The sequence below is a fragment of the Lutra lutra genome, chromosome 2 (genome assembly GCF_902655055.1).
Source record: "Lutra lutra chromosome 2, mLutLut1.2, whole genome shotgun sequence".
Classification (NCBI taxonomy): domain Eukaryota; kingdom Metazoa; phylum Chordata; class Mammalia; order Carnivora; family Mustelidae; genus Lutra; species Lutra lutra.
The window spans coordinates 64,201,387-64,215,758 of NC_062279.1; the positions used below are offsets into that span (position 1 = coordinate 64,201,387).

The following is a 14,372-nucleotide window of genomic DNA, read 5'->3' on the forward strand; positions in this document are numbered from 1 at the left end:
TAAAAAGTCGCTTTTGCTTGGTATGGCAAAAAGTATAGTTTGAATGTGTGTTTTCCCACAGCACCCAGCAATTAACTCAGTTCTCACAGTCTACCTGGAGACTGCATCAGTCCCAACCGGTTAAGGGCGCTGTCCCACAAGATGGTCCCTTCTTCAGATACCAGCTGCAAATCAAAGTTATTACCTGTGCTTCTGACCTAGTGGCTCTAAATTTGATGTTCCCTCATCTTCCTCCTCCAGTTTGATTCATTTGCTAAGAATGGCTCACAGAACCGAGATAAAACACTTACTTATATTTACTGATTTATCATATAGAATAATATAAAAGGTAGAGATGAATAGCCACACAGGGTGGGGGCTGGAAGGGTCCCAGACACAGAAAATTCTGTCTCCATGGAACTGGGGTGTGTCCCTCTCCAGGCACTCGCATGCGTCCAGACACGTGGATGTTCCGGATTTCTTACAGAGCTCAGGCTCCAGAGCCCCTCCCGCCTCCCATTGCCAGAGGTCAGTGTGCAGGACTGAAAGGTCCAGCCCTCTAATCAGTCTTCCTGGTGCTCTGTAGAAGCCCCACCCTGCCGCGTCAGTAGCATAAACTCAGGTGTGCTCCAGAGGGGCTCTTTATCTAGGTATAAAAGATACTCCCGTCACTCAGGACCTTCTGAGGCTTTAGAAGCTTTGGGCTTTATTCCACACATAGCATATTCACGTTCTTGTGCAGCCACCACTGCCTTCCATATCTGGAGCGCTTCTCATCTCCAAAGACTGAAACTCTGTATCTGTTGAAGACTACTTCCCCAGCTCCCTACCCCCAGCACCTGATTACAGCCCTTCTGCTTTCTGTCTCTATCAGTTTGTTCTAGGTATCTTATAAAAGTGGAATCCTACAGTATTTATCCTTCTGGGACTTGCTTATTCCATTTAGCATAATATTCTCAGGTTCATCCATGTTATAACATATGCCCAAATTTCCTTCCTTTTTGAGGCTGTATAATATTATCTCTATCTATATGTCACATTTTGTTAGCCATTTATCTGTCAGTGGACACTTCGGTTGCTGCCGCTTAGCTTTTGTAAATAAGGCTGCTGTGAACAGGGTTATATAAATCTCTTAAGTCCCTCTTTTCAGTTTTTAAGAGTATATACCCAGAAATGGAATTGCTGTATCATGTGATAATCCTGTTTTTATTTTTTTTGGAGAGCTGCCATGCTATTTTTCATAACAGCTGCGTCATTTTTCCTTCCCACCAACAGTGCACAGGGTTCCAGTTTCTTCACATCGTCAACAACACTTATTTCCTGTTTTTTTTTAAAGTTAGCTTTGTTTATTATTATTATTTTTTGATAGGTATAAGGTGGTATCTTGTATTTTTATTTCCACAATACTTAGTGATTTTGAGCATCTCTCTAGGTGCTAATTGCCATTTATATATACTCTTTGGAGAGATGTCTGGATAAATACTTTTAAAATTGGCCAACTTAGGAAACCTGTGATGCCTTGTAAGAGTGGTTTCTAGGATGACCATTCTTGCTCTGCTGGTCCCCCATGGAACCCTGTTTCTCCCCCAGGTCCCTTCTAGTTAGACAAATAAGCTGGAACTCCTCCCCCCCACCACCACCCCCCCAGAATAGTCCCCTAACCATCGGTGTCTGTTTACTCCCAGAGGATGACACATCTTGAGGGCCATGAGCATGATTATCTATAGATGGGCTTTAAACCCTGGCCTACTTTTTGAGAATCAGGTTCTTTTATGTTTTCTTTAATTGAAGTATGGTTGACACACAATGTTACATTACTTTCAGGTACAGCTATCAGTTGTCATCATAGAACACTGTTACAATACTGTTGACTATATTCCCTAGGCTGTCCTTTCATCCCCATGACTCCTTCTTGCCATACCCGGAAGCCTGTACCTCCTCCCCACTTCATGCATTTTGCCCATCCTCCCTACCCCTCCCTTCTGGCACCCATCAGTTCTCTATTTTAACGGGTCTGTTTTGCTTTTTTGTTCCTTAGTTTTTTTTTTTTTTTTTTCTTTTTAGGTTCCACAAATATGTGAAATCATGTAGTATTTATCTTTCTCTGACTGACTTCTCTTAGCATAACAGCCTCTGGGTGCATCCATGTTGTTGCCAGTGATTGCCGCCCCCCCACCTCCCCCCCACGCAAATCTCACTCTTTTTTGTGGCTGAGTAATATTCCATTGTATGTATATGTACCACATCTTTATCCATTCATCTATCAGTGGACACTTGGGCTACTTCCTGTCTTGGCTATTGTAAATAATGCTTCAGTAAGTCAGGCTTCTCAAAGTAGTGTTCTTGTTTCCTTTGGGTTAATACCCAGAAGTGGAATTACTAGATCATATGGTATTTGAGAACCAGATTCTGACATGGTACCCTAGCTACCACTTCCTCACTCCCTGCCTTCAGTCATGAGTTCTGAGGTGACTAGATTTCCCAGGTCAACTGCATTCTTAGAGGGTTTGTCAACGGAAATAATAGTTATGTGATATTGTGTATGGTTCAACCTCGTGTATGGTGTATGGCATGTATGGTTCAACCTCGGGTATCAGTTGGGGTTGGGGTGAGTTTTTCATGAAGAGCCATACTATTTGATGTTCAGTCCTTGGGGTCAATCTCATAAAGGGCAGGGGCTGGCAAACTTTTTCTACAGAGTTAGATAGTGAAAATTACTTTTTTTGTAGGCAGTCGGGTTCCTGTTGCAACTACTCAGCTTGGCTGCTCCAACAGGAAAGTAGCCATGGAAGAGATATGAACCAGTAGCTGTGACTATGTTCTAGTACAACTTTATGTAGGAAAATAGGCTGGGGGCCATATTTGGCATGGGGCTTAGAGTGTTGCCAACCTCTGATCAAGAGTTTCACTCCTCACCATCTCTGAATTAACCAGCCTCTATTGCTTTACCACAGGCAGATATCCAAGTGGAGCAGAATCGGCAACACTTTTATGAACTGTCTCTTGAATATGTATGTAAGCTTCAGGAAATCCAGGAAAGAAAGAAGTTTGAGTTTGTGGAGCCTGTAAGTATCACAGAAGGTTATTCCGTTGTTAGATTTTTGTGATATAATAGAAACATTTTTCTTCCTAGATCGATTTTACCATTGCTGGCGGCCACTGGGCATACACGTGAAGTGCAAAGCATCATAAATTAAAAAGGGTGAACACATCACCATGAAGTCGAGGAATCACCTTACAAATTCGTGGTTCTCAGCCTTACTGGCACAGCAACATGTGGGGAATATTATTTCTCAAGGACTCGGCAGTCAGGTGCAATTTCAGCCACCCTATTGTAGGTAATCATTTTGCAATAGGTATGTCACGCTTTAAAGAAAAGTCCTGTGACATAAATGTTAGGATGGGAGAGACAGTGGTGCTGTTGATGGATAATCTTCCCTTTGCTCGAGTTTGTTCGGAAGCAAGCACACCAGTCCAAATTTTGGTACTTTGGACAATTATCAGTAACAAATTATTTCTAACACAAGTTATGGCAACCTAAATTAAGAACCAGCAGGTGAACACTTGAAACTATTTTATGAGTTACTCTGGCTAATCTATAGACCTGTTTACAGACACGTGATTTGTGTTTGTGCTTATATGGATGTGTTCTAATAGCTTCAGTTCTTTATATATATATATATTTTTTTGTGTGTGTATATGTGTATGTGTGTGTGTATATATATAATGTGTATGGACACATGAATATATGTAAAGTGTAATTCATACTGTGGGTTTTAGTGAAAAAAAAACAACCCAGGAAACACTGGAATTCATGATTCTCAAGATTAATTTTAATGTAGGTGCTTTTGCCTATGATTTTTTTCTTTTTCTTTTTTTTTAAGTTTTTTTTTTTTCTTTTTAATTTATTTGACAGAGATCACAATAGGCAGAGAGACAGGAGGAAGCAGGCTCCCTGCTGAGCAGAGAGCCCGATGTGGGGCTTGATCCCAGGATCCTGGGATCATGACCTGAGCCGAAGGCAGAGGCTTTAACCCACTGAGACACCCAGGCGCCCCTGTCCATGATTTTTTAAAAAAGCTTTACTGAGATAGAATTTACATCCCATACAATTATTCATTCCATGTGTGATTTTGAGAAGCAAAAAAAATAACCATTAATGATAAACTTAAAATTGGCATTCGTAGAAGCAGTGGTCTAGTTACGTAATAGAATTAACTTTATTTCTTTATTTAAGATTTTATTTAATCAAGAGAAACAGAGATAGCGACAGAGATAGGAGACAGAGCATGAAGCTGGGAGGGAAAGGAGAAGCAGGCTCCCCGCCAAACAGGGAGCCAGATGCAGGACTCAATCCCAGGAGTCTGGAATCATGACCTGAGCTGAAGGCTGACACTTAAGCGACTGAGCCACCCACACACCGCTAGAATTAACCTATTTTAAACAGAGAAATTCATCTCCATAAAGCTTTCTTTTATGTGAAATACTAATGATGACCTGCATTTATTGAGCATTTACAGTGCTCAATCATCGTTCAAATCGTTGTTCTAATACTTCACCATGCTCACGTGTTTATTCCACACACTAACTCCATAAGGAGATATTTTTTATGATCCCACTAAGCAAATAAGGAAATAGAAGTACAGAAAGTTTCAGTAATTTGCTCAAGGTCTCATAACAGAGCTGAAGTTGTGGATTGACCCCTGCTGGCCACTTGACATTAGAGTCCCAGATTTGTAACTTGTGTAACACGACATTATGAGGAAATTGAATTTCAGAATTTCCCTAATTCTGACCCCAGATCACTTTTTCTCACTTTAAATTCACTCACATGTTGGGCAGAAGCAGGTACCCTTTAATCAAGAGGGGTAGGTGAGGGTAGGTCAGAACTCAGAGCTTAATGATCACCCTGTCTCTACCCGTCTCTGCCCCAGTCGCTGAAGGTCCATAGACACCAGAGAGAAGTCTCACTGCACTGAACACCACTGGAGAGAGCCTCTAGCTCTTTGTTTCTGTGATTTCAATTTCATTATAGATTATATTGACCTATGGTGATAAGATTTCAATTATTAATGAATGTAGAGATTCTCTTGACTGAAAGAACAAATGGGTGATATAGAACTCCATTTTTCCAGTACACTGTACTCTCAAAGCTATCTAATGGCTCTGATTTTTAAGGAAAAATCACAAACCTTTCATTTTGTAAAAGGACAAATTAATAAATAATATGTAGTTAGATTTAGTTGAATTCCAGCGACTTCTTTTAATTATCTTACTTCCAGTAGAATCATAGTGGGATGTGGGGGACGATTGGGGGCGCAATACATGACTGTTTCTATTCTTTTTTTCCCTCCACCCTGAGTTTTTTGTTTGTGCTAATGTCAATTTTTTTCCCTTTGTCTTAGATGCTGTCATTTTTTCAGGGAATGTTTACTTTCTATCATCAGGGCCATGAACTTGCCAAAGACTTCAATCACTACAAGATGGAACTACAGATCAACATTCAGAATGTAAGGAAATGAAAGCCTTCTGGTATAAGAGGATGTTTGAGATGTGTATTCTCATTTTTCTATATGAAAAGCCTTAAGTTAAGACCAGGCTGAGCTGTTGGTGTTGAGAAACTGAGGCTACGTTGCCACCTTCTGGTCAGTTCTCAGTGTAACAAACTGCTCTTCAATTAGGTGAGGCTCAGGAATTCTGCCACCTGGTGGCTCTTTTTTTTAAGATAGTGAATTTCTTTTAAGATTTGTTTTAATGTATTTTTCTTGTCAAACTTTCAGGTAAGTCATTAGGTATATGTTTTTAGTCAGGAGTCCCATAATTTATTTTTATTATTTTTTTCCAGTTTTATTGAGATGAATTCATATACATACATATACATGTATATGTTTCAGTTGTACAGTGTATTGATGTGACATACCTATTGCAAAATGATTACCACAATGAGTTTAGTTTATGTTTACCACTTTATAGAGCTGCAGAGGAATTTTTTTCTTGTGATGAGAAATTTTTGGGTCTACTCTCTTAATAACTTTAAAAAATATGTTCTAAAGCAGTGTTAACTGTCACCATATTGCCTTCTGTAGGGATAGTTGTAAGGGTAAACTTACTTATATAACTCTCAGTCTTTTGTGTAGAAAACAAAGGAACACTCCACTTTACATGTAAGTCATTTCAGTTATTATGACCTCATTTCTATTACCTGGCGTATCTTACTTGATTTTTAATCCCAAGTAGGCATCTGGTTCAAGAGGAATTTCTTCCCTGTGTTTATGCATATTCACTAATGTATTGAGTTCATGGTTCCTGTTGGTCTATATGATTTTCCTGGAAAATATATGCTTTCAGAGAAGTCTTGGATAAAGAGATTTAGGAGAGCGGTATCAAATAGTATAACATAGATGATATTGATCAGAAGGTGGTGGATGTTTTTCCTCTCACCACTTAAGTTGACTTTGGAAGTGTCCTCATTGAAATCCTTTTCAAGTTATGTTTAGTATAATGTTAGACCTCATTAGAGAAAAAGAAGTGAGCGAGTTTTGGGACAAGCACATTCTAGCTTATTCTGAAAGACATATGAAGGATGAGACTCTGTGCCTGACTTTGAATTTGATCTCATCATAGAGACTGAGGAAGAATGGTTTTGTGTAGATTTTGGTTCTAAGTTTTTTGTTTAGTTCCCTACATTTGGGAGTGTAGATCAGTCTCTTTCTCTCTCTCTCTTTTGGTAATTCAAGTGTCATTTTGTATTTGTAGATTATTTGGATGTTGAGCTGGGTTAAATAACTAAAAGAATATCCACCCCCACTCACAGCCCCCACTATCAGTGACTATAGTGGAACAGAATTCTAAAAAAATGTCAAAATGTATCTGTATGTACAGATTAGTTCTAATTTTAAAATTGTCTCTGTAGGTAGTAGAATCGTCTAATGTTGCTGCGATTTTTCAGAGTACTTTTGCAGAGAATGGAATGCAGTTTTGTAAAAAGAATGTTATATGGTTGGTTAGAAGATTAATTATACTCTCGATTTTTTTCCTCTACCACCTGGCTGTATAACTTGTGGAAATTTACTTCTCCTGTCTGGATGTCATCTGTCAAATGCAGGGCTGGTCTGGATGAGAACCTTCAGGCAGAATGGGTTCCATAATTTGTGGGGCCAGTGTAAAATGGGAAGGCAGGGTCCTTATATAAAAATGAGGAATTTCAAGACTGTAGCAGCAGAGTGTTAAACCAAGCACATGACTTTCTGAGCACAAGGTCCTGTGTTGTTACACGGGCTATGTGTCCACGAAGCTGGCTCTGCCTCCGTGTCTGGGGTGTGGGGTGGGGTACATCGTGTCTCCCGGGTGCTTCCATGAAACTATCCCTGCACAGCTTGCTTGTGGATGGACGTAGTCTGTAACACGCCTGTGTAGTACAAAGGATATGGTTACCTTATTTACACCAGAATGATTTCGAGAGATTAAATATTTCAATGTAAATGAGCAATGCTTGGTCATGAAGTTTTAGAAGCAAAACCTAAAAATAAGCTATCCCTTAAAATGGTTCGGAAAATAACTTGGTTAATATCCTTACGACATTCTGAAGTTAACTTACACCTTTGATAACAGTCATTTCCCATAGAGAAATGGGCAAAGAATGGTTGGCTGGAAAATTTCTCTGTATCCTCTGCAACTCAAGGGTCCTCATCAGTAAATGGCCCTAAGAACTCTTCTCTAAATACTCACCTCTTTTATTCTGTGTCTAATGCTGCTCCTAGAACTCTTTCATCCAGAGCCTCCTCTTTCCACCTCACCTGCAGTTCTGAGAACACATGGTCCAGGTGTCTCTGCTGTTTGTTTGTTCCTAGTTCATTATTTTCCCTTCAGAAACGCCAACACCTTTGAAACGTGTGCCACTCCTTCCGTGGTACCCACCCACTGTACCCGAGAGTTGCTGTGCTTTGGTCATTTCTTGGCCATTTTGCTCATTCCCTGATGATACCAGCTTTTAGTGTAATAAAGGAAAAATGCTGGCGATAGAAAACTACAGATTACAAAATCCCAGTTATATGTCTTTTTTTAATGCAGTGTATATTTATCTATTAAGGAAGTATACCCAAATATTAAAATCTTAACATTAACTATCTGTACGCTCTAAGGCTATGGATAATTTTGGTCAACTTTTAAGTATTTGTAGTAAAAAACAGCAAGATCCTTTTATAAAATCAGAAAAAAAAGGTAAAAGTTACTTAAAAATGAAAACAACCTAGTTTTCCCCATCTGGTTTCACCTTTTCTGTTGTAAAAATGGTAACACCTCTTTTATTTTTTTGAAAGCAATTTATTCCTCTTCGACTTTCCATAATCCAGAGTAAAACATGAAAAGCAAAACAGCAAGATGGCTTTTAGAAAATAGATTTTCAAGAAAAATATAAGTTGCATCAAAATTGAAGTATATTTTAAAAAACTAAATTTAAACTTTTGTTATCTTTATCCCCAGAGGAATGTGGGGAAAGAGAAACTAGAATAGAATTCTTCCTAGAAGGAAATATAATTTGAGAAATCTTAGAATTCATGAAGAATCCCCAGAAGAGCCTAAGAATAGTTAAGATTTTAAGAATATGCCCAAATATTTTTGTTACAGTGTTGTGAGAAAAGTAGAACACTAAAACAATAAACTACTTTTTTTTTTTAAGGGATTGGAAGTGATTGTGTAAAAATATGAAAGTGCTTATTTCTGAGGCATAGATTTATGGTCACTTTTAATCACTTTTAAACATTTTCTTTCTGCCCCAAAGGCAGGACTGTTTATGCTCCTTCTCTCTTTCTATTTTATAATGTTGTGGATTCGTTTTTATATTCTGAAAAGATTTTTAAAAGTATACTTTCGCTTACAATCAGCTTTACAACAATGAACTGTTAGTCTGATATTGAAGATTTTCCTTTATCCTTTGACAGGGAATAACTGTCACTTTACAGTGACATTGTAATAGTCATAGTAGTAGTATTGTCGTCTACATTTATTTTGTTACTGTGGACCAGCTATTACCCATGTGCTTTATTTGGAATTTGCACATTTTGTCTTCATAGAAGTCCTATGATGTAGATTTTGTCATTCATGTTTTACAGATGAGGACACTGAGGACAGTAACTTCCTGCTGTCTTACTGCTTTTGGGTCAGGTCCAGCATTGGAACTTGGGTGGACCTCCTCCAAGTGACCATGGTGGTTGGTTTCAGATTCTGTGCTGGTATATAAATGGGTCTCTCAAAGCATGTCTGGGGCCCGTTAACATAGGAGCTGGGGAATGTATTGATACCGCCTTCTGCTTGCCCAGACCTCAGCAACTTGTGGGTGACTCAAGAGTCCCTTCGATTGTAGAAACTAAGATTTAGGCCCCACGGGTGAATCTCCGTTCACCTTCACCTCTTACCAGTTCTAAACTGTGTTTCCCTCATCCCCATGGAAGGTGTCTTATATGGGATTTAGATCTATTACCTTTTCACCTGGGGTCTGTTGCCTGCTGTTCCTTTTTCTGCCACCTCCCTCTGCGTGGGGGCATTTGAGGGGAATATGGGGATTACAGTGAGGGTGTGTGTGTGTGTAGGGCCTTACCTCTTTTCCGTTATGTTATTTTGCAAGGTTACTAAAGCAGGGCTGCATGGAACCCACCCTCATGTTTTACAGCTGTTTCATGAAACCTTTTTTGTATTTTTTTTTAAAGATTTTATTTATTTGACAGACAGAGATCACAAGTAGGCAGAGAGACAGGCAGAGAGAGAGGAGGAAGCAGGCTCCCTGCCGAGCAGAGAGCCCGATGTGGGGCTCGATCCCAGGATCCTGGGATCATGACCTGAGCCAAAGGCAGAGGCTTTAACCCACTGAGCCACCCAGGCACCCCCCAAATTTCTTTCTTGCTGAGCAGGGAGCCCACTGCAGGGCTCGATCCCAGGACCCTGGGATCATGATCTGAGCCAAAGGCAGATCCTTAACCACTGAGCCACCAAGGAACCCTCCTTTTTTTTGTATTTTTAATTATACTTTGCCTTCCTTTCCTCTCTGAATGAGGTCATAGGGTCAGGATGGGAAAACTTAAAATGGCTATCTGTGCTTGGAATCAGCCTTTTCCCTCTGCCTTGAAAGCTTTATTTCTGGATATAACACTGTGAAAAGCTCCTCCTCTCTCGTGTCTTCCTTTTTCTCTTACTATGGGAGTCAACTATGTTAAGCCTGACCCACCAGGTTTCTAGACATACTCAGATGTGTCTGAATTCCGGCCTGGTCCCCAAATTGAATCCTCTTCCTCCTGAAGAGGTGATGTAATAATATATTTAATTTATAAGGCTTAATTTAAGACTGGTTTATTTGGAAATTTATTTAGGAAAGCATGCTAGGAAAGGAATTTCCTTTTCCTTTTCCTTTTCCTTTTTATTGACAACGGATAGCACAGACTATCTTAGAGGTTATTTTGAAGATTTAAAGCACCAAAAAGTATTTTCAGTTGTGCCAGCCACAGTGTAAACACTCTGCTGGTCACTCACTGTACTGTTTCCAGTCTAACATTATTATTATTTGATGATAATATTTACCTGGAACTTAGAATTAGAGATTGTGAGTTTCTAGCCATTCTATTATTATATTCAAATTTTAAAAATGTAGGGATACCTGGTGGCTCAGGTTGCTTAAATGTCTGCCTTTGGGTGAGGTCATGGTCCCAGGGTCCTGGGATGGAGTCCTGCCGGGCTCCCTGCTCCACGGAGAGTCTGCCTCCTCCTCTGACCCTCCCCACCTCATGCTCTCTCTCTCAAATAAATAAATAAAATCTTTATTTAAAAAAATGCAATTTTCACTCTTATTCATAATTTACCTAAAATGGTAAAATCATTCTCCTCCCTCCCCAGTGCAGAGTCCTATGCATCTGAGAAAGTCAGACAGTAAGGCAGGTGGTACTCCATGGCGGGGTCTGCAGCAGGGAAAGTGGGGATGGTGGGGGGTGGGGAGGGTATAGAGGCAGCCTGCAGAAGGGGCGGCTGGAGTGTTGGGAGATTGCTTATATTGAGCAGATGTGTTAATTGAACAAGTAAGTAAATAGATCGAGAATAATGGGAGCTAGAGTCCTCACTCTCTGAAAAGAAATGTATCAAATCAGGAAGGGAGGGGTGCCTGGGTGGTTTAGTTAGGCTACCGACTCTTGATTTTGGCTCAGGCCATGATCTCAGGGTGAGCAGGGAGTCTGCTTCATTCACCTTGAGATTTTCTGTCTTCCTCTCCCTCGGCCCCTCCCCCTGCCGGTGTATGCTCATGCACGTGCTCTCTCTCTCTCTCTTTCTCTCTCAAATAAATAAGCAAATCTTCCAAATTGGGAAGGGATAGGCTAGAAAGAAACTGGAGTATTGGATTGGGGTTATACTTGTTGGTGTGAACATGTGAGTTTTTTAGTATAGCAACACATAGAAATGTATGTATGTAAAGGAAAATCCCACCTCTCTTTGTGTACATATATATACATCTGTGTAGTTTTTCTGTCTGCCAAGAACACACAGAAGTAGTGACACCCCTTTAACTGTGACACACTGTGACCAGATTTTGGTTTCTAAATACTGTACTCCACTAAAAGGAACAAGGGCTTCTAGGGGGAAAAAAATCGTTGCTTCTAGGACCAGGACAGAAAAAGTATCAGACTCCTTTTGGGACCAGAAAGTAAGGGATTACTCAATTAAGGGAGCGTCTCAAAAGATTCAACATTCAGCTAGAAGGGGCCCCTGCTGGTCCAATCCCAGAACAATTTGAGCATTACTATAAGTAATGAAACTATTGGGTGCAACTCATGAGATTAACAGGAATGTCTATGTGCGTGCAGGTGTGTGCGTGTGTGTGTGTGCGCGTGTGCGTGCTGGCATCTGTACACAACACAGCATGCACGTATCTGTATCTGTGTGTATGTACAGGCGTGCCTCACTCCGTTGTGCTCTGCTTTTTTAAGCTTCAAAGATCCTGTGTTTTTTTTGTTTGTTTTTGTTTTTTACAAATTGAAGGTCTACAGCAATCTGTGCCACACAATGTTGTGTTATTTTTACAGTAGGAGTTGCTTACCTTGTGTCTCTGTCTCACATTTTGGTAATTCTCATGATAATTCAGGCTTTTTCATTATTGTTACATTTGTGATCATGATCCATGATCTTTGATGTTACTATCATAATTGTTTTGGGGTGCCACAGACTGTGCCCGCATACAATAGTGAACATAATCAATGAATGTTGTGTGTGTTCTGACTACTCCACTGACCAGCCGTCCCACACCCACCCCCATCTTTCTCCCTCTGCTCAGGCTTCCCTGTTCTCTGAGACACAACAATATTGAGATTCGGCCGGTGAATAACCCTATATTGGCACTGGCCTTTAAGTGTTCAAGTGAAAGGAAGAGTCATACATTAAATCAAAAGCTAGAAGAAAGCTTAGTGAGATAGACATGTCAAAAACTCAGATAGGCTGAAACCTAGGCCTTTTGCCCCAAACGGTTAGCCAAGTTGTGAGTGCAAAGGAGAAATTCTTGAAGGAAATTAAAGATGCTACCCCGTGAACACACGGATGCTAAGAAGGCAAAGCACTCTTATTGCTGATATGGAGAGAGTTGGAGCGGTCTGGAGAGAAGATCAAACGAGCCACAACATTCCCTTAAGCCAAAGCCTAATCCAGAGCAAGGCCCTAATTCTCTTCAGTTCCGTGAAGGCTCAGAGAGGTGAGGAAGCTGCAGAATAAAAGCTGGAAGCTGGCAGAGGTTGGGTCATGAGGTTTTAAGGAAGAAGCTGTCTTCCTAATGGAAGAGTGTGAGGCGAAGGGGCGTGGGCTGATGGAGAAGATGCCGCAAGCAGCTCGATCCAGAAGCTCCAGCTAAGAAAATTCACGAAGGTGGCCTTGCTACACAGCAGATTTCAATGTCGATAAAGTTTGGCTTCAAAGCTTCAAGGGATGGGCTGACTCTCTTGTTAGAGGCTAATATAGCTGATGACTTTAAGTTGAAGCCGGTGCTCATCTTGAAAATCGTAGAGCCCTTGAACATTAGACCAAATCTGCTCCACCTGTCTCTGTGACTGGCATGAACAACGAGGTCTGGATGACAGCCCATCTGTTAGCGGCGTGCTTTACTGACTATTCTAAGCCCACTGTTGAGAGCTAGATGCCACGAAGAACATTTGTGATTCACGGGAAGAGGTCAAAATATCAACATAAGCAGGAGATTGGACGAAGCTGATTCCAACTCCCAAGGATGACTTTGAGGGGTTCAAGGCTTCAGTGGAGGCAGTAACTGCAGATGGGGTGGGAACAGCAAGAGAACCAGAATTAGAAGTGGAGCCTGAAGAAGGGACTGAATTGCTACAATCTCATGATAAATCTAGAACAGATGAGTTGCTTTTTATGCATGAGCAAAGAAAACGGCTTCCTGAGATTGGAAGCTACTGCTGGTGAAGATGCTGTGAAGGTTGGTTAAAATGACAACAAAGAAGATAGAACACTCCGTAAATTTGATTCATAAAATAGCAGCAGGGTTTGAGAGGGTTGAGTCCAGTTTGGGAAGAAGTTCTATCATGGGCAAAATGCTACCAAATATCATTGTTGTCTTATTTCAAAACATTGCCCCAGGGGCACCTGGGTGGCTCAGTGGGTTAAGCCTCTGCCTTTGGCTCAGGTCATGATCTCGGGGTCCTGTGATCGAGCCCCACATCGGGCTCTCTGCTCAGCACGGAGCCTGCTTCCTCCTCTCTGCCTAGATCTCTGCCTACTTGTGATCTCTCTCTGTCAAATAAATAAATAAAAAATCTTAAAAAAGAAAAAATTGCCCCAGCCACCCCAGCCTTCAGCAGCCACCACCCCGGTCAGTCAGCAGCTGTCAATATTAAAGCAAGATCCTCCACCAGCAAAATGATTATGACTGAAAGCTCAGATGATGGTTAGTTGTTTTTTTTTTTAAGCAAATAGTATTTTATACGTAAGATATGTACATTTTTAAGACAATTCTATTGTGCACTTAATAGACTACAGTACAGTGTAAACATAACTTTTATATACACTAGAAGACTCCAAAACTCATTTGACTTGCTTAATCACAATATTCACTTTATTGCAGTGGCCTGGAACCAAACCTGCAATATCTCTAAAGTCTTTATATGTATAAATATTATACACACACAGACACGCATCCAGGAAGAAGTGAGGGTTGAGAGAAATCTAAGTGAAGTGACAAACGAGGCAAATAAATTAAATCAGGGTATAGTTGGTATTAAAATGGGGACAAGAAATCCTGGAGGCATGAGAAATAGGAAGTGAAGGAGGGGACCAGCCGGTAATAGATGAGTCCCACCTCCTTGCAATCCTGCATTTTGTTCTAGTACATATATATATTTTTTCCTTACTCT

The 14,372-nt window shown here is 40.5% G+C and overlaps 1 protein-coding gene across 3 annotated transcripts in view; it reads left to right on the plus strand.

Annotated features, from left to right (window-relative positions):
* ARHGAP10 (Rho GTPase activating protein 10) overlaps positions 1-14,372 on the plus strand; it is a 317,730-nt gene that overhangs the window by 118,868 nt on the left and 184,490 nt on the right. For all 3 annotated transcript variants that reach the window (XM_047717603.1, XM_047717602.1, XM_047717604.1), the window contains 2 exons: positions 2,934-3,044; positions 5,385-5,489. In XM_047717603.1, the coding sequence (XP_047573559.1) occupies positions 2,934-3,044; positions 5,385-5,489 (216 nt within the window). The remainder of the gene's footprint in view (positions 1-2,933; positions 3,045-5,384; positions 5,490-14,372) is intronic.